The sequence below is a fragment of the Cetorhinus maximus genome, chromosome 9, assembly GCF_964194155.1.
Source record: "Cetorhinus maximus chromosome 9, sCetMax3.hap1.1, whole genome shotgun sequence".
In the NCBI taxonomy this organism is placed as follows: domain Eukaryota; kingdom Metazoa; phylum Chordata; class Chondrichthyes; order Lamniformes; family Cetorhinidae; genus Cetorhinus; species Cetorhinus maximus.
Window position 1 is genome coordinate 84,439,066 of NC_135887.1, and position 23,017 is coordinate 84,462,082.

Below are 23,017 nucleotides of genomic sequence, written 5' to 3' on the forward strand. Positions count from 1 at the left end.
GTTCAAACTGGCTTCAAGAGCAAGGGTAAACTGTAGCAAAATTGAACCCAGGTTCTTTGGGAACAGGAGCTGCTGATCATTTGTCCTCTTCAGTGTCAGATCAGATTACCTGAAGGTGCTGGAAATATAGTTTGGAGGAATCAGGGCTTGCACCAAGAACTGGGAGGAGTGGATAGCTAAAGTAAAGCAGAAAGTGGGAATGTGGGAGTGACGCGCTCTCTCGATTGCGGGCAAGAACTTGGTTATAAGGTGCAAAGGTCTTCTTGGTGTTGTCACACATGCTGCAGGCTTGGCCCATACCCTGCTCCTACATCGTCCACTTTACCTGGAAATGAAAAATGGACCATGTTCACAGGGACACGATGTACAAATCTCCAGATAAAAGGGGGAAAAATTATGGCCACTGTTGTCCTCATCCTGGTAGCCACCTTTGTGTGTGGCTGCATAAAGCTGTGCATAGACCCTTGGTACACACACACACACCAAGTGTCACTACATGCTGAGGCTCAATCTACCCCTGATGTTGAGAAGGATGGGTCTGTCCATATTGTCGCAGAATTCTCCATACAGTCGGAATGTGCCATACCATTCTTCCCACAAAAAAAATAGAAAAACACATTTTGCACAAGTCAATCAGGCAGTGGTCTGCATATAACATCCTTCAGTCCTGTGGAAAAAGGAGGTGGTGAATGGTCCTCTGAGCAGACTGGTAAAGTCTCTTGGCAGAATACATCATCGGCAAAACTTTCAAACAAGCACCAAGACATAGCTTAGCTAATGGTGAGAAGGCCCTTCTCGAAAGGTCCTTCACACTGACCTGACAACTCAGTGGCAATGCACGCAGCTCTCAAGGCAGCTGCGGTGGGGAAGAGACTGTCAGACATCTTCTTCTGGAATGTGCATTTTCAAAGAACATCTGGAAAGAGATGCAGTAGTTTTTGTTGGAGTTCATCCTGAGCTGCTCTGTACCACAAGATTCTGTGCTCTACAGACTGTTTCCAGGGATGCTCACTGAAACAAACAACAACTTTTTGCTGGAAGGCCATCAATTCGATGAAAGATGCTCTTTGCTCTGCCTGGAACTTGTTGGTCTTCCAGTGCAGGGAGCTGACCACAACCAAGTGTTCCAGACTGGCACATATAGCACAAGCTGAGAGAAGCACTGAAGTCTGAGGCAGCTGCCACATAGGCTTAGTGGGAAAAGTTAAGGCCTCCTGCTATTGGACAAATAGGGCCTTGAACCTATGTAAAGCACCTCAAGCTGTATATATCAGGAAATGTTTAATGTAAATGTTGATGCTTATGATAACCAAGGTTATACTGGCAATGATCTGAAAGACTAGAACAGGAGAGACTGCATCACTGTCACATGCACATCACAAATGATGTTATTCTGACACTCTGGACCTTCTTACAATTCATCACATTGGCTTTTCTTTATTACATCTACACTTAAATATTTTGAGTGGAAAGGCATCATCAGAACCTTTCAGACAAAAGGTCTGCATGTAAAATATTAGCCTGTCCTTTTTATCTCAGGGTGCTGATCAACCTGTTGTGTATTGCTAGCATTTTCTGTAGATAAAAGTGGCATACGCTGTGAGTATACTGCCAATTATGCACAGTACTACCTGTGCTACCCTACAGCTGCACTCCTATATATTAAATCTTAGATCTGCATAAGTCATAAATCATGAATGTGTCACACATAAAATGTGCAAGAACAGAAAGGTTAAGGATGAGTCAGGTTTGCATGAATTTAAGGAATGACAGGCATCATTTTATCTGAGACACAATCACTGAGGAACAAAAATGTTGCATGAGAAAGAAAAATTCACCAGCTACGTTTTCAATTTTTTTTCTTGTACTGTCTTGAAGGCATTGACTCTTATTGAGGTGTGATTGTTCCAGCAACTCACTAATTCCTCATGTGAGAGTCTGGGCAGCAAGTGACAAAAAATTATTCAACTGTGGAGCTATCACAGCTAATCACAATTCTGTCCTTCTTCAAAGTCCTGGCATGTGCACTTTCCAACAGGAGTCGCTGGATAGCGATCAAAGAGAAACATTGGTTGATTTTTATTCCTCCCTATCCTAGGTGTACCCAAGCCAATTGTAACACCCCTACTTTTGTTTTGCTGATCAGTTAACTCAGGACAGACCACAGATAAAACTTGGGCCTACTGGTCTTTATAACACATTATGGCACTTGATGGTGCCTTCATTTGAATCATGCTGATGCAGGAATACCCAAGATATTCTCCTGATGGCCTAGTATTGGATGTCTTGAAAATCATAAATGGGAATTTTGAATTGCAACTCAAATTTTTCTTAAGGTTAGCACTGTTTTTGCATTATGCTGGGGCTTCATCCTGCTGTGCTTCGATGTGCTATTGTCTGTACCTCTCTTTTTGCCCGGGCTGTTTTTAAGATGCATACTTTCTCATGCCAGCTATTATCATCTCTTTCAATTTGATCTACACTTCACCTTCTGATGGGAATCAGTGTTGCTCAATGAATTAGGGCTGTAACTCTTTGCAATGAGGCTGTATCTTATCTATATGGAATCAATCATTAAGGAGGTTATAGCTGGGCACTTAGAAAAACTCAAGGTAATCAGAAACATGTGAAAGGGAAATCATGTTTAACAAATTTATTGGAGTGCTTTGAAGGAATAACATGCGCCGTGGATAAAGGGGAGCCTGTAGATGTACTGCACTTGGATATCCAGAAAGCATTTGATAAGGTGCCACATCAAAGGTCATTACAGAAAATAAAAGCTCATGGTGTAGGGGGTAATGTATTAGCATGGAAAGAAGATTGGCAGGCTGGCAGAAAGCAGAGAGTATGCATAAATGAGTCTTCTTCCTAATTGGCAGGAGATAATGAGTGGAATCCCACAGGGGTCTGTGCTGGGGCCTCAACTTTTTACAATTTATGTCAATGATTTAGACGAATGGAGCGAAGGCATGGTCGCTAAATTTGCAGATGATACCAAGGTAGGTAGGAAAGTATGTTGTGAAGAAGACATAAGGAGGTTGCAGACGTATATAGATAGGTTGAGTGGGTGGGCAAAAATCTGACAAATGGAATATAACATGGAAAAATGTGAAGTTGTTCACTTTTGCAGGAAGAATAAAAAAGCAGACTTAAATGGAGAACAACTGCAGAATTCCAAGGTGCAGAAGGATCAATGCGTTCTAGTGCATGAGTCACAAAAAGGTAGTATGCAGGTACAGCAAATAATTAAGGTGGCTAATGGAATGCTATCCTTTATTACAAGAGGAATTGAACATAAAAGTAAGGATGTTATGCTTCAGTTATACAGGGCATTGGTGAGACCACATTTTGAATAGTGTGTGCAGCTTTGGTCTCCTTATTTAAGGAAGGATGTAAATGTGTTGGAAGCAGTTCAAAGGACGTTTACTGGATTGATGCCCTTGAATGAGCGGGCAGTCTTATGAGGAAAGGTTGGACAGACTGGGCTTGTTTCCACTGGAGTTTAGAAGAGTGAGGGATGCCTTGAGTCAAGTATAAAAGATCCTGAATGGCCTTGACAAAGTCTATGGGGAAAGGATGTTTGCTCTTATGGGTGAGTCCAGAACTAGGAGGCACTGTTTTAGAATTAGGGGTTGCCCTTTTAGGACAGAGGTCAGGAGCATCTCTTTCTCTCAGAGGGTTGTGCGACTCTGGAACTCTGCCTCAGGAGGTGGTTAAGGCAGGTTCACTGAATATTTTAAAGATGGAGGTAGGTAGATTCTTGTTAGACAAGGGAATCAAAGGGTATTGGGATAGATGGAAATTGGAATTCAAAACACAAACAGATCAGCCATGATCTTATTGAATGGTGGAACAGGTTTGAGGGGCCGAAACGCCTACTTCTGCACCTGTTTCGTATGTTCAGGCAAAAAGGGGAGAAACTGGAAAACAGAGGTTTTGAGTAATACCCTGCACACGTCACCAACTAGTATCTCACTGACACCCACTTTATAGGAACCCAGATTGTCACTGTAGAATATGAAAAAACAATGACAATATGCATTCATATAGAGCCTTTAATTTAGCAAACTATACCAAGATGGTATCAAGAACAACTTTCTCCTGGAAAAATAGTGGAGAAACACACCCAAATACACCTGGATCACAGTCATAAGACTAAACCAGGTAGCACAAAGAAATCCTTAATACCAATTAATTCCTTATTGATAATTAAGTGACTGGTTAATAGCTGCCTTCAGCAGCACTGATATTTTTTGCAGAAAGGAGTTGCAGCTCTGATTCATTGGGAGTATCTATAATCCTGCAAGACTGCTCCATTGAAGCAACAGCAAGAGCCTTAGGTGAGGGCGTTGCCTTTTTAATCATAATCACTGGGATTATTCTTATTCATTTCACACAGCATTAAATTCGAGTGGTGCCACAGATAACAGCGCAGCTCGTCTGATTTAACTGAAGCTGATGATTCACATTCAGTTGTGCTGTACAAAATGATTGCACATTTTGGTTGTGGCAGAGATCACCTCTTACAAGAACTTTGTGCTGCCTAACATCAATCAGAGCCAGAGTGGAATTCTGGACTAGTATTAGTCACCTCAAAGGGGCAGAAAATAATTTTTCAGAATTGTTTTTCCCTCTAATTGAGTTGGGTCTTTAATCAGGGTTTTCACCTCTCCTGGGAGATTATCTGGCTTCCTGGGTTGGCTAGGCTTCCTGGGTTGGCTAGGCTGAGGAGTGTATGTGTCATGATGCTCAAGACACCACAGTTGCATGGAGAGGCTGCATTGACCAGTAGATTTTTTTCCTCTCATGTACACATTGGTTTAAATCATTGGCCTCATTCTTAGGATTATTCTCAAAATCCCTAATGCTGTTCAGGAGCTGCTGTTCATTTAAATGGAACTGCTGACAAAGCACTGTACCTCCTGTGACAAAAGCAAGCCTTTATCCTGTGTATAATAAAGAATATCTCTCTTTTATTTTTAATGTCATTTTAGATACAAAGAGTAAATGTAATTTAAAAAATAGTTGCAGCTTTATGGAGCAGTTAAAGAGCTCCTTTTTCTGCATCAGGGCGGAGAACAAAACATTACATTTTTAAAGGTATATACGGTTGCCAGCCTTTGTTGTTAGTGCTCAGAACCCTGTACTCAGAAACTAATTCTGTCAAAGCACACTTGATGCCTCGACACTCAATCCTTCATGGAACGCTAATACCATATATTACCCTATCTTCAACCCATCCCAGTTTTCAGGGCTCTTCATCTATTGTGCTGCCTAACCAAATGGCTACTCGCGGTCCCAAACCTAAGGATGCTTTCACCAGTGTTATCAGAATCCTCTAACATGCCTCTCAAACACTTCTCCAATGCTGCATAGGTTTGGGATTTCCACTGCAGTTCCATGAGGTGCTTGTAAAATCCACAACATTCCCCTACACTGTCCTGGTCCTTTGTAAATATAGAACTAAAGATCTTATTCAATTTTTCAGCTATGTCCTTATCTTCACTTAACATTTCAAGAACCAGCAGTTCTATAGTCTTGCATTTTCGACCCCATCATCCCCTCACCACGCCCGTCAGATGAACTTGAAAACAGGAAGGATGTTGTTAACAGAGTAGGAAAAAATTGGCCACAAAAGACTGACAACAAGATCACCACATCTGAAGTCAGCGTGCAGATCAGTAAGTCCTGGATCTGCAGAGAGGTCAAAAAGAAATCCACAAACAGCACGGATGTTGGATCATCCGCAGTGTTTCAAGCAGGCCAAGGCAGCAGAGGAGCCTAGGCAGTAGGGATCAACAGCAGAGAATGGAGATAGCAGGAAAAGCAGTGTATACAGGAAACAGTGACACCCTATAGTACAAGAGTTAGAGGTTGCCACTATCATAGTTCCAGGTTCTATTTTGACGACTTGCTGCCTGGAAAATTCATGTGACAAAGCAGCCCTGCTCCCCTGAATATGCAGATGAAATGTCAAATCACACGCCAAGGAGATCAATAGTTTGGCTGATTTGAGTGCCTAAAGCATTAGAGGAAGAGAAGTATGCAGGTCATAATGCTGGAGGATGGAGGAGCAGTTCCATGCTATTTATTTGCTTCTACTGAAAATCTACTAGTGCGATGTAACTCTGAGTCAGGCTGGGGGCAGAGCAAGAGGACCGGAATACAGAAGGCTGGAAGTTATGTTACAGCTGTACAGAGCTTTAGTTAAACCCCATCTAGAGTACTACATTCAGTTCTGGGCACCACCCGTGTGTGCTGCACAGATTCACCAGAATGATGCCAAGATTAAAAGGGTTAGATTTTGTGGCCAGGTTGCACATGCAATGATTGAAGGATTTGATGGCAGAGAAAATACTTCTTTTTATGGGGGGCCCAGAACAGGACACCAGAACCTTTAAATTAGAGCAACTCCATTCCAGAGTGATGTCAGAAAGCTTCGTCACAGAAAGGTTAGTTGAAATCTGGAACTCTCTCTCTTCAAAACTTTTTGTAACTGGGATAATTAAAAATTTCAAAACTGAGATCGGTAGATTTTCATTCGGCAAGGGAATTAAGGATTACAGATCCAAGATGGGTAGATAGAGTTAAAATACAGATGAGCCTTAGCCACGATTTAATTAAATAGCCAATCAGGTTCAAGGGGCTGAATGGCCTACTCCAGTTGTTACAAGTAGAAATAATGACTCTGGCACTTAGATGGTAGTGGATTCAGTGACCACGCCACTGGGAGCTGTCAGGAGTGAAGCAGCAGGTTGCCATCTTGAAAACTGGCTACATTCCAATAACCCAAGACCACCACCCCACCAATCTCATTGCCTCTCCACCTCTCCCCTTCTTAAAACCTGTCACTTTGGCCAAGCTTTTGGTCACCTGTCCTAATGTCTCCTTAACTGGCTGAGTGTCAAATTTTGTTTGCTAACACCTCCTGTGAAGCACCTTGGAATATTTAATCATGTTAAAAGGTGCTATTGTCAGGTCAGGGTAGATGGCATTTAGGATGACTGTTAGTTTTGGTGAGAGAATGAGACATTGGGCAGAATTTTCCACTCTGGAGACTAAGTGTGGTGGCGGGCGGGATTAGTGGCGAGTCTCCCGCTGATCAGCCGGTTGGGTTCTCATGCCTGATCTTCTGCTTGAAACCTCATTATGCATGGATGAACTTATTGCTAAATCACATGGCAGGGCAGGCATTGATTCGTCCGCCCGCCGTCACCTCATGGAGTCGAAGTTTCTGGCACCATATTCAACCACTCAAACACACACACATTACTCTCTGCAGCCCAGCTGTGTGGTAGGGTGTTCCGGAGATGGCCCCACGGAACAAGGAGAGTGCGCCAAATTTTAGCCACGGCTCTCTGGAGGCTTGAATTAGGTGGTGTCTGCCAGCACTGGCAAGTTCTTTTTCCCAGGGATGGATCCAGGAGGTTCACCAACTTCACCTTGTCGGCCTGGGACGCAGTCGCAAAGGAGGTCAGCTCCACAGGCAACCGCCAGGGAAATGCCATCCAGTGCAGAAAGAGGATGAATGATCTCATCCGCACCGCCAGGTCAAGTCAACCTTCAGCTCACTCCAAACAGTCACTCTCATAACGGCATTGTGCACTCAAAGCGTCACACAGCTCAGGGATCTCGCACAATATTACTGAGGGAGACATCAGCATTGAAAGCCATTTCACCAGCATCTCATCTATCATCCTGCACAATCAGCATCTTCAGCCCTCACTGGTGAGGACTCAGCACACACAGCAGGCATGTGTGCTTCCCCATCTCATCACATCCCACCCATTTGCCTTCACACAGGCCAAATTTGCCCACATTAAGAGGGAGAGACTTCAGACTGGGGGAGGGACAGCCAAGATCCCGGAGCTCTCCAAATTTGAGGATGCTGCCAGGTTGGCAGGGGAGGACAGAGATCGGCCTTTCCCAGCAAGCCAGTACGGATGAGCCATCCATGAGTTGATCACATCCTGACATTCACAATGAGTGACATGCAATGTTGTATTCAGCCTGTTCATGAACTAAATCTATCTTCTCTCTCTTACAGGCAGCAGCAGGTACAGACATACTTGCACAGGCAACATAAGGCCCAGACCCCAGGCCATCTCAGAGGAGGATGCTGAGGATCCATTTGAAGAAGACGCGTCACAGCATTCTGTTGCACCCTCTACCAGCGCAAAGACACACAACCCGGTTAGTCATAGCTCTAGATTAGGCTTGCAGTCACATTCTGGGTAGCACCTCACTGACACGTTACCGCAGCAGTTGGAGGCAGTGACAGCCCAGGTCTCTGGCACTCAAGAGGATTGCTGGAGATCAGGCACCTGCTGAGTCTGAGTCAGATGATGAGCCTCTGGAAGCGGCTGTTGCAAACATGCTAGAGGTGCAACAACAGGTGGCGAAAATCAGATAGAGTTGCAAGAAGCAGTCAACAGACTAGAGCGAAGGATGGAGCAGTCCATCTGCTTTCTGTCTTATCTCATGGCTCCAACATGTGAATGCCTCGAGGTCTCCATGGGAAGGGTGGCGGCCACCTTGGAGACCTTGGTCCAGCAGCTTCTGGCAGGTTTGCGCTCGGATCTGCACTCCATTGCTACAGGCATTAGTGGGATCCATCAGTGGCTAGGTGAGAGGTGGGGTGGGGCACCTGGACCTCCCTCCAGGTGCCTTTTCTCCTCAAGGTGTGAGGCAGGGGCCCTCGGGCACCCACAGGAAGAAGGACCAGCAGTTGGAGACCTGAGGGCCATCCACTCAGGCGACTCCGCAAGTGTTCAGCTGATCCCAATCTCCTCTGGCTGTGACCCCATCACCTCCAGCTGTACAGGCCAAGGAGGATGCACCTGCCTCCCAGCAGGAGACCCAAAGCAGGCTGGGGCCCTCCAGAGGACACCTGCCAAAGTCATTAAAGACAACAGGGCGTAACAGTGAGCAGGCGACCTCCATCTCTGCTGCAGACATTGGAGATCAACCCAAATGTAGCAGTAGGGTTAAAAAGATTAAGAAACCTGGATATCATTTTTGGGTCATGGGCGTTCACTTACTGTATATATCATGCACCTTCATAAATACACTTGCTGTTCATGACAATGGTCTCGTCATTTGAATATGTCGTGCATTTGCATCTATGTGGCCTCTTATTGCGAGGGTGACCTAAGCTCCCATTCCATGATCACTTCCTTTTGTGAGCCTCATATAAATGTAGAGTCTAGCTGACTCATGTTAGTTACTCATCCCTTATCTAATGTCAGGGACCTGTGTCAGCTATTTATTGAAAGTGACTGCAAATTGCAATGGGAAGTGATATGCATTAAAAGACACTATAGAGTCATGTATGCTCAGTTGCTTTGGAGGGTTACCACATCACATGTTGCCTCATCATCAAATAGCTGTCTTCATTGTTTATGCCAACGCACAAGACCTGCAGCCATGATATTCTCTCTAGACATGTGCAAATCTCTGTGGCAGCAAGAAGTGTCTCATTCGGCAGGCCATGACTGCATCAAGTCCACTTGATGCAGACTATGTGCTGATGTGCTGCCTTTCACTTCCCAGAACAGCTACATACAGCTTTGGCTGCTGACCTTTCCAAAGGTTAGGGCCTGGTGAAACATGAGGGTTGGAGGTCCAAGTTCCAGTGCTGACATTGCTCTCGATGTTAGTGTTTGTAAAGGCCTTTCAGATCACTGGCATTCCCCTAAAGGACAGGAGAAATGCACTTGGGTACCCTTGCCTGCACTACGAGGTCCACAGAGCCCCAGGTCTGCCTTTACTCTCTCACCCTTATCTTTTGACATCAGTCCAGGGATGATGACTGTCTTTTGCTCAGCTCCCTGGCTCCTCAATGAATGACCACAAAACTGTTTCACTTCCCCACCATCACCTCCTCTCTCCCCACCGGCTCCACAAGTCTCTGTGGTGCTCATCCCTCTGGTATAAGCCTTTCCCCAACACCCCACTCATGAGTCTCTGTGCAACCCTTCCCTCATGTGCCACACTAACCCCCTTCCTTTCGTACCCTTAGAGTATGTGTGCATCTCCTTCCCTTCATGCAAATCAAATCCCATCCACCCCCTTCTGTATCTGCCTTCTACTGTTACATGTCAGGTTCCAGCTTCCCCACCCCCAATCTTCCCTCTGCCTGCCATCTTCCCCTGTCCACCTCAACCCTACGAAGCCCCCTTCACCCTCATGTCTCTGTCATCTCCACCCACCCACTCCATCACCATGCTGGTCTCTGTTTAAGACTGCAGCCCTGCCTGACACTCGCAGCACACAATGCTGTCCTGCCAGAGTAGCGCAGCAACCAAGATGAGCAGACCAGATCAACACCTGAGGCAACCACAGTGAGCTGCCCAGCCCAACATCCGAGGCAGCCGCCATGAGCAGCCCCACCAGTCTGGGCTAACACTGGCATCGCTGAGGAGTCAGAGCAGTGCTGTTGCAGGTTGGCTTTGAATGTTGTACTCACCTCAAAGTCACAAGTGAAGTGAGGGTGGACAGCTGCGCATCACTTATATCTGGTCTTGATTTAGACCACTCTAATTTCTCACTGTTGTGGCGTGTAATTGGGAGGGGGAACGTAACTACACTTCAATAGTAACTCTGCCGAGTTACGTTTTTAATGATTATTCATGACATACACGTAAACGGTGTTCCTGACATGGATTGGCGGGAAAGACAACCAGCCATCATTCCATCATAGAAGTGGCAAGGGGAAAGTTCCGACTCGTTTTTCCGACGGCAACAATCCGACTTTTGGCCCCACTCCAAATTTTTCGCTCCACCTGCCATGAAATCCAGCACTGGTGGGACCGGAAAATTCCGCCCATTGTCTATTTATGCACGATTGAAATGTTCCCAAACACTAAATGACAATTTTATTCCTGGGATTCTTTTGTGAAATTTAGAGACATTGATCCGTTTTTAGAATGCTGACTTCTCAGGAATGTGTGGTTTCTGTGGCCCAAGTTATTTGCAGTCCTTCAGGTATATGCAGAGAGAGAAGCAGAAAAGAGAGAGGTGAGAAAAAAAAAGACTTGCATTTATATATATCAGGGTGTCCCAAGAGATTTACAGCCTGAGAAATTCTATTGAAGTGTAGTTACTGTTGCAGTATAGAAAGCATGGCAGCCCATTTACACACTGCAAGAAACCACAAAAACATAATGAAATGAAAAAATAAAAGAGGAAAGAATGAATCAAATTCCATTTTAATACCACACCTCCCTTCACAAACACAGCCTAAACTAAGAATATTGGCACATCAAATTATAAGTAATATCTTGCACGAAACAGGTAAACTCCCACAGACGTATATATGAAATTCAATTTACAATCAACATCAGATATAGAAGCATATAACAGTATAGCTAAACGTGCATTCCCCAGAGGGGAAATTAGCACAGGGTCAATTCACTGTGGGTGGTATCATACAGTAGAATGAACAGTTCATCCTAGTGAAAATGGAATGTATTAGAGCACTATCCCTCCATTTCTTTGACCTGAGTCTGTCTTTAACCCCAATTAATGGAATAAAAAACTCCTTTCTCTCTACTGCCTAAAAATGTCTGTGAAATGTGCTTGGGGCAATCTAACCTAGTTCCTAGACAATGTGGATCAACTTCTCATAACTTAGCCCTAAACTACCAACCTCATTCAGTCAAACAAGAATTGTTACAGTGAAACTACAGGAATATCACTCTGATGCAGTAGGAGTACTCTACTGAAATTGGTGTTAAGATTGAAAAGGGGATGTCCACTATTGTCCTTACTCAGCATGTGAATGCATTCAAATGCACTTGCGCACGTATGAATAATGATCAGGGGTAGGAACCGTGATCAACTTTTCGCCTTCTTAGTCCAGGTACATTGGGAGCAGTTGTACTATTGCTATTACTGCCTGACTGATGCTGGATTCAGCAAAGGCCAGATATTGATCTGAAACCTTTCTGGGTTATACCCCTCTCACAAAGAAGTCACCAGGAATCCTGGGCAGTCCACAGTGCCATGTTTTCTGGGTGCCCCTGTGCTGGCACTTCCATCAAGGGGCACCTTTCCTCTTCACTTAAATAATCCTGCCTAGCCTGTTCCTACTTCTACTGCATGCCAGGCTCTGCTACCCCTCCAAGGAAAGTTGTGCAAGCCCCTGGACAGTGTTAAAGGGGCAGAGACTTGCTGATCCAAGTCCCTTTTTCCTCTTGAGGCAAAGGGAATATTCAGGAAAATTGATCCTAATGATTCACTATTTGCATTCTTTGCAGGCAAAGCCAGAGAATTGCAGAGGAAGATAAGACTGATCATTTGCTCATGCCACAAAGGAAAACTGAAAATTTACCAGTGATGCTTTGAACATAAACTGTGATACTTAATCTTACTAAGATTGTACCATATAATCTTTGGACATTAAACAGAACTTTGTTATATTGTTACCATATAAAACCCAGCTATGGCACAGATATTTTGATGCCCTAAAGATACAGTAAGTATTTCTGATGTATCGTACCATATAGTGCGGGAGGAACCATGTCTTTGTAGTTATCCCCAGTACTGCTCTGCGCTGCCGGAGAGAGTATCATAATGTCCCTTACCATTTGCAACGCACCAATGTAAGCCATGAGGTAGCCATTGTGCTCCGCCTCCAGTTTGAAATGGTCCATAGCAACAACTGAAAACATACTTTGGAACACTCCTGCAACAGAATATGAAAACCAAGTCATTCAAGGTCTCAATATCTTTCAGGTGTACAAAATTAAGTAGCTATATTTTGGAGGATAGCTTTCAATACAAAAAAGTTCTCCAACTAATCAAAATGAGATTTGGGGTGGTCCTTAACCTTGTGCAGACAACCAAACACTTACATTTTGCTTGGACTGCCCAAATCATTTAGAACCAATTTATCAAGGAATTTGCGTGTCCTCAACATTGCTGTTCTATCACAACACTGCAGTGGTAAAACATGAGGGTGAGAAAAGCCCTTTTGAATGAGTTTCAAATTGAGTACTTCCACATACTTCACAAGCAGATGAGTGACTAATATGATTACCATTGCAGTTTTGATTTGTTTTGGCTAATCTCTAGGAGGCTTCCAATAGCACTGGAGGTGTCCATCAAAAGAGCGCCAATTACTTAGCTAGAAAATGCTGTAAAATAGGAAACCACAGAAGTTGAGTTGTCATCCAGTCTAGCAGAATCATACAGACTAGAAGGTTCAATTAAGAGTGAGTTGATGGAAGGATGATAAATTGGTATGGATGCTAGAAATCCAACCTTGTACTCCTTGGAGGGTAGGAAAAATTAGCCACAGCTCCTGCTCCCAATCACTATCCAATGAGCTCTGTTAGAAAGTGCATGTTAGTGAAGACAGCAATGGGCTCAGCTGCAATTCTTTCCATGGTGGAAGAGTCTGCCAACACTTGGCTTCATGCTGCTGGAGACATTGGGGCTAAAAGAAGCCAGGGACAGTTATCAGTCCAATGAAGCTGACGTGTACAGCTGCCGTCGTCTCAGTGAAGCTGGCATTAGGGACAAAGGAAAGGCCATGTGTAGTGGGATTCTGCTCAGGGCAGCTAGAGAGCTAGAATCGTGCTGGTAACTAGATGCTGAGGTGCAGCCTTATGAATCTAGTTTAGCTCACTGGAGCCTCAGGAGAGATTTAGCAACTGGGAGGCAAGCAGTCTTAGGGGCAGTCTGAATTCAAGTGGCTTTTGAGGGAAATCAGAGACTAGATATTCAAAAGAAGAGGAGCTGAAATCCCTCAAGAGGAAGAGAGTTTTAAAGAATTTTTGTAACTCACTGATGTGTGGGTGAGTTGCTGAGAAAATTTTGGAGACCTGTCTTGGTTGTGTCTGCCATTTAATGTGCAGTTTGTGTTGTGTTCGGCCACAGTTTGTTTGTTAATTCATGTTTACCTCTTGTTAATTTTGGATGTTAGAGTATAAGATAGCTGGTGTTGACTGTTTGCTGAATTTTGCATAGTAAAAGTTCTATTTGTTTAAAACCGTGGAATCTTGTGGCTTTATTCTTAGTAAGCAACTGGGATTTCAAATTTTGTCTAGTTAACAAAAAAAGTTACTAGTTCCTAACCAGATTGCAACAAATTTTGCGGTTTCCACAGGACTGTAACAAAATTTGGGGGTCTGGTTTGAGATTGTAACACTCACCATAATGAATGACCACTTGGGGGTGATAATGAAAAGGGAGGGAGAAGGGGATGAGTGGAAGGGGGAGAAATCAATACCCAAGGGTATAGCAGATAACTGAAAATTATAAGAATCTTTTGGGGAGGCAGTATTCTATAACTTGCGTTAGGATATTGCAGTGACATAGACACTCATCTGTAGTTGCCACAATGTAACTAGTCGCCATGAAAGTGACAATGATTAATTTCAAGGCAATTATTTCCAGGCACCTTAAAGGGGTTATTCCAAGGCCAGCCCAACAATCAATTGAGATTGTGTTCAGGTCACAGAGAATTTGTAAAGGACTGTTCCTTGGGAGACTTGCAGAGACCTTCTCAGGGGAGGCGATGGTATTGTTGCTGGACTAGTAATCCAGAAACCCAGGGTAATGCTCTGGGGGCTCGGGCAGATGGTGGAATTTGAATTCAATAAAAATCTGGAATTAAAAGTCCAATGATGACCATGAAACCATTGTTGATTGTTGTGAAGACCCATTTGGTTCACTAATGTCCTTTAGGGAAGAAAATCTGCTGTCCTTACCTGGTCTGGCCTACATGTGTAAGTCCAGAGTGGTTGACTCTTAAATGCCCTCTGAAAAAGGGCAATTAGGGATTGGCAATAAATGCTTGCCTAGCCAGCGATGCCCAAATCCCATGAATTGATTAAAAAAATACGAACAGCAAGAGAAACTCTCAACAATTTTTTTGACATTTTGGGGGTGCTTAGCCCCAGCAGTGCTCCAGTTATCTCATCAAGTGCCATTCTTTATGGGTCAACCTACACTATATGTCAGAAGTGCTACTGTCCAGCATGGGTCTGATCTTGCCCTCAACTGTCATCCACACAAGTCCACTTTACACCAGGAGTCATTGCATTCTGATCAAAATTGAGAAATCTGCTTGATTTTAGTTTCTCTCTTATTCCCTTCATGTCCTCTCTGAGCTCAACAAGTCAGAGACCTACCTCTTGCTCCCTAGACCCTGTTCCTATAACCACCCAAGTTGCCTTCCTAGCTCCTCTTGTTAGTTGATATTATTACCGGCTCTCTCTCCTCTGGTACTGCTCCTCCTTCAAATCATCATCACCTCTCTGCACAAAAAATCAACCCCATGACCTCTCATCTTTTCAAACAACCACCACTTCTCCAACCTCCCTTCCTTCGCCATAATTCTTGAACATTTTGTCATCTCCCAAATCTCTGCTACTCTTTCCTGGAACCATATTTGCTCCCACCAGGTTCCGGCCTCACCAAAGTCTTATCAAAGTAACAAATTACATCCCAGTTAATGGGTACAAAAGTAAACTAACTCTCCTCATTGGTCTGCAACTTTTGACATGGTTTACCTCGCAATTCTGCTCCAATGTCCCTCCATTGTCATCCAGCTGGGTGGGATTGCACGTGCTTGGTTCCATTCTTATCCATCCAGTTGAAGCCAACAAGTCACCTGGCTTTTCTTACTGCTCCTGCACTGTTACCCCTGGTGTCCCCCAAATGATCTATTCTTGCCCCCCTGCAATTTCTCATCAAAAAGCTCTCCCTCAGCAACATAGGGCAGAATTTTACATCCCCAGGTGGGCACGTGCCCGACCAGGTTGGGCATAAAATTGTGCAAGATGACCTCGGGCGAGCATCCCGATGTCATCGCGCACATGGAAGCCGCCCACGACAATTAAGCGGGCAATTAATCCCATTAACGGCGCAGTCGTCTCGGATTTTTCATGGCCCATCCAACCTTACGGTTGGTGGATGGGCAAATTGGCCAGGTGGCCTTTACATTTTTCATGAAACCTCATCCAAGGATGGGATGAAATTTCCGTTATGAAATAAAATAAAAATAAATATCTGTGGACAGCATTTTTATTAGGTATATTTTCAGGTGCTTGATTGTGATGCACGGACTTTTTTTGCAGCTTTTTTAAACCTTTATTTCATCATTTGAAGGTCTGCAGCTCCCAGAGGCAGCTGTTCTGCCTTCAGGGAGCTCTCTCGCAACGCTCACCCACGCCCGCGGTGATGTCATTGCCCACCCTTTTCCTGCCCCCGCTCCGGAAGCGCTGAGCTTTTCAGCCCGTGTTTCGTGCTGGCTGGCTGTTAATTGGCCAACCAGCATGAAATCGTGGTCGGGGGCCGATTGCAGTTGGTGATCCGTTTCTGGGCCACTCCCAGGCCCACCAATCGCGCACGCCCACCAAAGATAAAATTCAGGCCATCATCTGAAAACAGTTTCCACACGTATGCTGACGACACCCAATTCTACCTCACCTCCGCCTCTCGACACCTCCACAGTTTCTAAACTGTCAGTACTGGATTTTTAAAAATTCATTCATGGGATGTGGGATTCGCCAGCTGGGGCAGCATTTATTGCCCATCCCTAGATGCTCTTGCGAAGGTGATGGTGAGCTACCTTTTTAAACCACTGCAGTCCATGTGGTGTAGGTACATTCACAGTGCTGTTAGGAAGGCAGTTCCGGGATATTGACCCAGTGACAGTGAAGGAACGGTGATATAGTTCCAAGTCAAGATGATGAATGGCTTGCAGGGGAACCTTCACGCGTTCCCATGTGTCTGCTGTCCTTGTCCTTCTAGATGGTAGTGGTCGTGGGTTTGGAAGGTGCTGTTTTGCAGATGGTTCACCCTGTTGCCACTGTGCGTCAGTGGTGGAGAGAATGTTTGTGGATGACGTGCCAATCAAGTGGGTTGCTTTGTCCTGGATGGTGTCAAGTTTCTTGAGTGTTGTTGGAGCTGCACTCATCCAGGCAAGTAGAGAGTATTCCATGACACTCCTAACTTGTGCCTTGTAGATGATAAGTGGGCTTTAGGAAGTCAGGAGGCGAGTTACTTGTTGCAGGATTCCTAGCCTTTGACTTGCTCTTGTAGCCACACAGTATTTTCTATGGCTAGTCCAGTTCAATTTCTGGTCAATGGTAATCACCAACATGTTGATAGTTGGAGTTCAGTGATGGTAAGTGCCATTGAATGTCAAGGGGCGATGGCCAGGTTCGCTCTTGTTGGTGGTGGTCAATGCCTAGCACCTTTGTGGCATGAATGTTACTTGCCACTTGTCAGCCCAAGTCTGGATATTATCCATGTCTTACTACATTTGGACATGGGCTGCTTCAGTATCTGAGGAGCTGCAAATGGTGCTGAACATTGTGTAATCATCAGCAAACATCCCCCACTTCTGACCTAATGCTGGAAGGAATGTCATTGATGAAGCAGCTGAAGATGGTTGGGCCGAGGACCTTATCCTGAGGAACTCCTGCAGTGATGTCCTAGAGCTGAGATGACTGACCTCTAACAACCACAACCATCTTCCTTTGTGTTAGGTGTGATTCCAACCAGCAGACAGTTTTCCCTCTGTTTCCCATTGACTCTACTTTTGCTGGGGCTCCCTGATGCCACACTCAGTCAAATGCTGCCTTGATGTCAAGGGCAGTCACTTTCAGCTCACCTCTTGAGTTCAGCTCTTTTGTCCATGTTTGAACCAAGGCTGTAATGAGGTCAGGAGCTGAGTGGCCGTGGTGGAACCCAAACTGATGTCAGTGAGCAGGTTATTGCTAAGCAAGTGCTGCTTCATAGCACTGTTGATGATCCGATCCATTACTTTACTGATGATCGAGAGTAGACTTATGGGGAGGTATTTGGCTGGGTTGGATCTGTCCTGCTTTTTGTGTACAGGATATATCTGGGCAATTTTCCACATAGCCGGGTAGATGCCACTGTTGTAGCTGAGATGATATTTCCTCCAATTAAATATTGGGAAGACAAAAGTCATTGTTTTCAGTCCCCGTCACCAACTCCATTACCTTGCCATCAACTCCATTCTTCTCTCAGGTAACCGTCTGGGTCCAGACTGTTTGCAACCTTGTTATTATACTTGATCCCTAGATGGGTTTTTCACCACTTTTCCACACTGTCACAAAGATTGCCTATTCACCTACAACCGCTAACATTGCCTGACTTCAGCTGCTGAAATCCTCAGCTATGCCTTAGTTACTTCTGGACTTGACTATTCCAATGCAATCCTGACCTGTCTCCTCAGTTTTACCTACCACAAACTCGAGGTCATTCAAAACTCCACAACCCATGTCCTAACTCACACCAAGTCCTGCTCGTTAATCTCTCTGTGCTTGCTGACTTACATTGACTCCCGGTTAAGCAACACCTCAATTTTAATATTCTTAACATTGTTTTCAAATTCCTCCATGGCAGCTATAACACTGGGATCTCCTCAAACCTGACAGCCACATTCCCCCAACCACCCATCCTTCCTTCTCTCTCCCCCCACCTAGGGCCCAGGAGAGGGGGTTACAGGCAGTGTCAAACACTGGGGCCCAGGCTTGTGGTTCTCAAGTTGTCCAGTCAGAGCTTCAGACCTTAAAGACTGGTTTTAAAAATTCCAGTGTGTCAGGCTGCATAATCCAATTTTTTAAATATACAGCTGGTCTGTCAGTGTTAGTTCAGTTTCACCAATTGCTGCGAGGCTGCTTCCGATCTTCAGTCAGGTTCAGGTTCTGATTTTTTTTTAAAAGCCTGCTAGAAATCCACAAAACTTGCTGAAGGTCAGCAGCATCAGCTGTTAAGAGAGTGTTCTCAGTTTAAAAACGGCTAGTGAAATCCCTTCAACCTTAGAAACAATTGGTAGTGTGTGTGTAGGGGATTGCGGGGGTGGAGATTGGGGGATGAGGTGAGGGGGAAATTAGGGGCTGGGGTAGAGGGGTGGATGGGGGTGAGGGAGGAGGAAGTTGGGGGAGTGGGTAGGAGGTTGGAGAGGAGTCAAGGGAGGTTGGTAGGATTGGAGGGGGGCTGAGGGTAGGGGTGTCACTTTTAAGGTTTAGTACCACACAATTAAATACTGTACACTTCTTAAATTCTCTTTTGGATTCAAACCAGCATATAAATAGCAGCTCTTACCATAAAAGGCCTTTATAAAAACCCAATGTTATGATTTAAGCACTTCCAGAAATGAGCTGGAGAAGGTGCCTCCATTTTGAAGTGTCTTCTCTCTTACTGACCTTCCATTGCAGGTTGCTGCTCCTTTCAAGCTGCAAGGCCTCTGCTTGGCCCTCCAACTTCGAGAGCCTGCCCACCATTCTTAATTAAACATGAACCTGCTCTCTAGCCATTAATTGGCTACTCTGGAGAAAATCACAGGTTTCACCTGGCAGCGGGTTTCCAAAAGGCATTTGATAAGATGCCACATATAAAGTTACAGCTATCCCTCGTTTAGCACTCTTAATGTGCTCTTAAAAAAGTGTGCCAAACGAATATGTGCAGAACAAAAATCATTTTCTCAACAAGCAACAATGTACTAAGGGTGGATTACATTCGTGATCTGCAATTTTTACATTAAAAATCTATTGGCTGCCTTGAACTTACCTGGCCCAAAATCCTCTTTCAACTTACTAACTTACCTCCCACTCGGCACCCCTCTCACTCCCTCCTGTTCCCTTCTGCTTGCTGTTTCTCTCTTCCGACCCTGCACTCGCTCCCATTTCCAAGCTCACTTGCTCTCCCTTGCTCACTGCCCCCATCAGGACCCCTCCTCTGCTTCCATCTAGCCAGCCCTCACTCAAGCCTTCACTCGCAGTGAGGCTTTGGGAGAGGGGCAGCAAGCAGGAAGCAGCGAGGAGTTGGGAGAGTGAAGCAGTAAGTGGGATGGTGTGAAAGAGTGTGTGGCGGGAAGCGATTTTGTGGGAAAATCTAGATCTAGGGATCATAGTTTCAGAATAAGGTGCCGCCCATTTAAGATGGGGATGAGGTGGAATTTCTTCTCTCAGAAGGTTTTGAATCGTTGGAATTCTCTACCCTAGAGGGCAGTGGCAGCTGGGTCATTGAATATATTGAAGACTGAAATAAACAGATTCTTGAACCATAGGGGAGTCAAGGGTTATGGGGAACAGAAAAGAAAGTGGATTTAAGGTTATGATCAGATCAGCCATGATCTTATTGAAAGGCAGAGCAGGTTCGAGGGGCCGTATGGCTGACTCCAGCTACCTATTTCTTATCTTATGTTCATCAAATGAGCTTTACCTTGAGAAGGAAAAAAAAATTGAAAAATACAAGTAGTATTACTATACTGTAAATGTTTGTAACTCAACATCATGATATCTATTGTATATAAACATGCACAAAGTGCAAGGAGATGTAGTGATTGTTATAACGCATGTTAAAGAAACAAGAGGCTGAGTGACTCCTTTACATTCAAACAGGTACACTAAGATGGCTTACCCATTGGCAGTCCAGTGATGGTTTTAATAGCAAGAATTCCTGCAACTCCAGGGATGCTCAGCAGTCTTAAGATTTCTTTCACACTGAAGATGCTCCTACTGTGAGCCGTTTCTAAAACAGAAATGAGTATGTTACTGCTCAGTGTTATGCCCCTTGCTTCACACACATATTTTCACTAGTGTTTTTTTTGCTGCACACCCTCCTCAGCTCAGTTTTCTTTCCTTTTCTTACACGTCTCAGTATAATCCAAGGATTGTATTTGTGACTTTCTATTCTGTGTGGTTTAGTGCTGTTACTCACAAAGTTTTTGGGGAAGTTGCTCATTATTTTTTAAACAATCATTGCTGCAGGCACTGGGGGAGGGAGGAAGATTACCTCATTTGCTCACAGAAAATAAAAAAAAATCTCCTGAGGCTCCCTAAACAAAGCTGCTAAAGTAGTGCCAATTGATACTGAATAATGTGCACTTGTATGTACCAGGGACTGATCTGAGATTGCCCAAACTCAATTTATGAGATCCAAACAGCCGTCACAAAGCAGAGACTTTCATTTCGTTATACTGGGCTGGGCACAAATCCACATTTCACAGGCGAAAAGGACTATGTATACGCACCTATGCTGCTTACTATCCCTGCACTAGAGATTTGTTTTCAATACGATTATTGCTTGTCTTATTAAGAAAAAAAATCAGGTTTTTCCAATGACTCACTTTACTGTGTAAAGAAGCTGACGCAACAGTACTGAGCCATACAAACCTAAACATAGAAGCATGAGTAGACCATACAGTTACTTGAGCTGCTCCTCCATTCAATTAGATCATGACTGATCTGTACCACTGAACCACCTGTGATCCATATTCCCTGGTACTTTACCTAACAAAAATCTATTAACCTTAGTCTTAAAAGTTTCAATTGACCCAGCATCCGCAGACATTTGGAAGGGAGAGTTCTAGATTCCTACTACCCTTTGTGTGAAAACATCCCAGGTTCAATTCCCATTCTCTGTCGAGGTAGCTGATCAAAGACAAGAGTTCAGTTGAGGCATTGCAACTGGCCTCTGCACTGTTTAGGGGAGGGGGGAGTGGGGAGGGGTGGGGGGGACGGAGGGGGAGGAAAGGACTTGTTCAGTAATCATATTCTTGATTGCTCCATTCAACTCCTGCTAGACAGTACCAGTGAACAGATGTCCACATGTATTGCCTGGTAGGTATTGAATAGTACAGATTAGGCTTCAATGGATTTCCATGATAGATTAAAACAGGGGAAATAGCTTACTCTGACAAGTGGATCATTAACCAGAGGTCATAGGTTTAAAATAACTGGTAAATGAACTGGAGGGGAAATGAGGAGAAATTGTCTCATAGAGGGATGTTAAGATCCAGAATGCACTACATGAAAAAGTGGTGTAATCAGATATCATAGAAACTTTCAAAAGGACATATACTTGAAGAGGACTAATTAAAAGGGTTATGGGGGAAAAAACCTGGGGTATAGAAATAAATTAGCTTTTTCAAATAGCCGGCTCAGGCACAACAGCCTTTTGTCCTGTAAGACTCTATGAACTATCAGAGAGAATCTAATGCCTGTGGAATCACGCTTTACTGCAAATCAAAGCCTTCAGGACTGGAAGATTAAGAGAGAAGACAGCAAAAGCAGAAAAAGAGGACAGAAATATGATTGTAGAAAGACTTTTCATGTTTAGACATATACTGTGACATACACAAACTTCAACTGACCTGGTTTATTTTCCTTTGTTGAGGTCACAGATTTGGTATGAGCTGGGATGTATTTCATTACTACAACAGTGTTAAGTATAGATCCAGCTGCTGCAGCATAGGCTGCAAATGGCTCCCTAAATGAGGCAACAAAAGTTAGATCAACATCATAAGTTTGCATCAAACACCTGTAATCAATTAATGTATTTACTTTCTTCACTTTAATTAAGATTCAGGCAGAGACATCTAATTCAGATATCAAAAGAGGTTTCTTTTTTGCTAGTTGTTTTTTTTATTCATTCACGGGATGTGGGCGTCGCTGGCCAGCATTTATTGCCCATCCCTAATTGCCCTTGTTCAGAGTGCATTTAAGAGTCAACCACATTGCTGTGGTCTGGAGTCACATGTAGGCCAGACCAGGTAAGAACAACAGATTTCCTTCCCTAAAAGGCATTAATGAACCAGGTGGGTTTTTACAACAATCAACAATGGTTTCATGGTCATCATTAGACTTTTGATTGCAGATTTTTTATTTAATTCAAATTCCACCATCTGCCTTGGTGGGATTCAAACCTGGGTCCCCAGAGCATTACCCTAGGTCTCTGGATTACTAGTCCAGCAACAATACCACTACGCCATCAATTCCCCTGAGGGCAAGGGACCTTTGGTCTAAATCATGTTGGTTTGCTGAGTTAGAATTGGTCTTGACTGCATTAATATAAGCAGGGATTTCCTATAATCTGAACAAGTTCATTTTTCTTAACCCATTGTTTCATGTAGCCTACAATCCATTTATTTGGAAATGCAAGTTTTTAGATCAGTACATACACTGATGCAGGTCCCCAAGGTGTATGGTCAGAACCTAGCCTTGGTGCATTTTGCACAATATGCTTT

General features: G+C 44.2%; 1 protein-coding gene across 4 annotated transcripts in view; it reads right to left on the reverse strand.

Moving 5' to 3' along the window:
• slc67a1 (solute carrier family 67 member 1) overlaps positions 1-23,017 on the reverse strand; it is a 132,435-nt gene that overhangs the window by 53,483 nt on the left and 55,935 nt on the right. For 3 of the 4 annotated variants that reach the window (XM_078548970.1, XM_078548969.1, XM_078548967.1), the window contains exons 5-7: positions 22,145-22,260; positions 20,410-20,520; positions 12,588-12,688 (exon numbers count right to left, since the gene is read on the reverse strand). In XM_078548970.1, coding sequence (XP_078405096.1) covers positions 12,588-12,688; positions 20,410-20,520; positions 22,145-22,260 — 328 coding nt within the window. The remainder of the gene's footprint in view (positions 1-12,587; positions 12,689-20,409; positions 20,521-22,144; positions 22,261-23,017) is intronic. The other variant, XM_078548968.1, reaches the window with a different exon arrangement.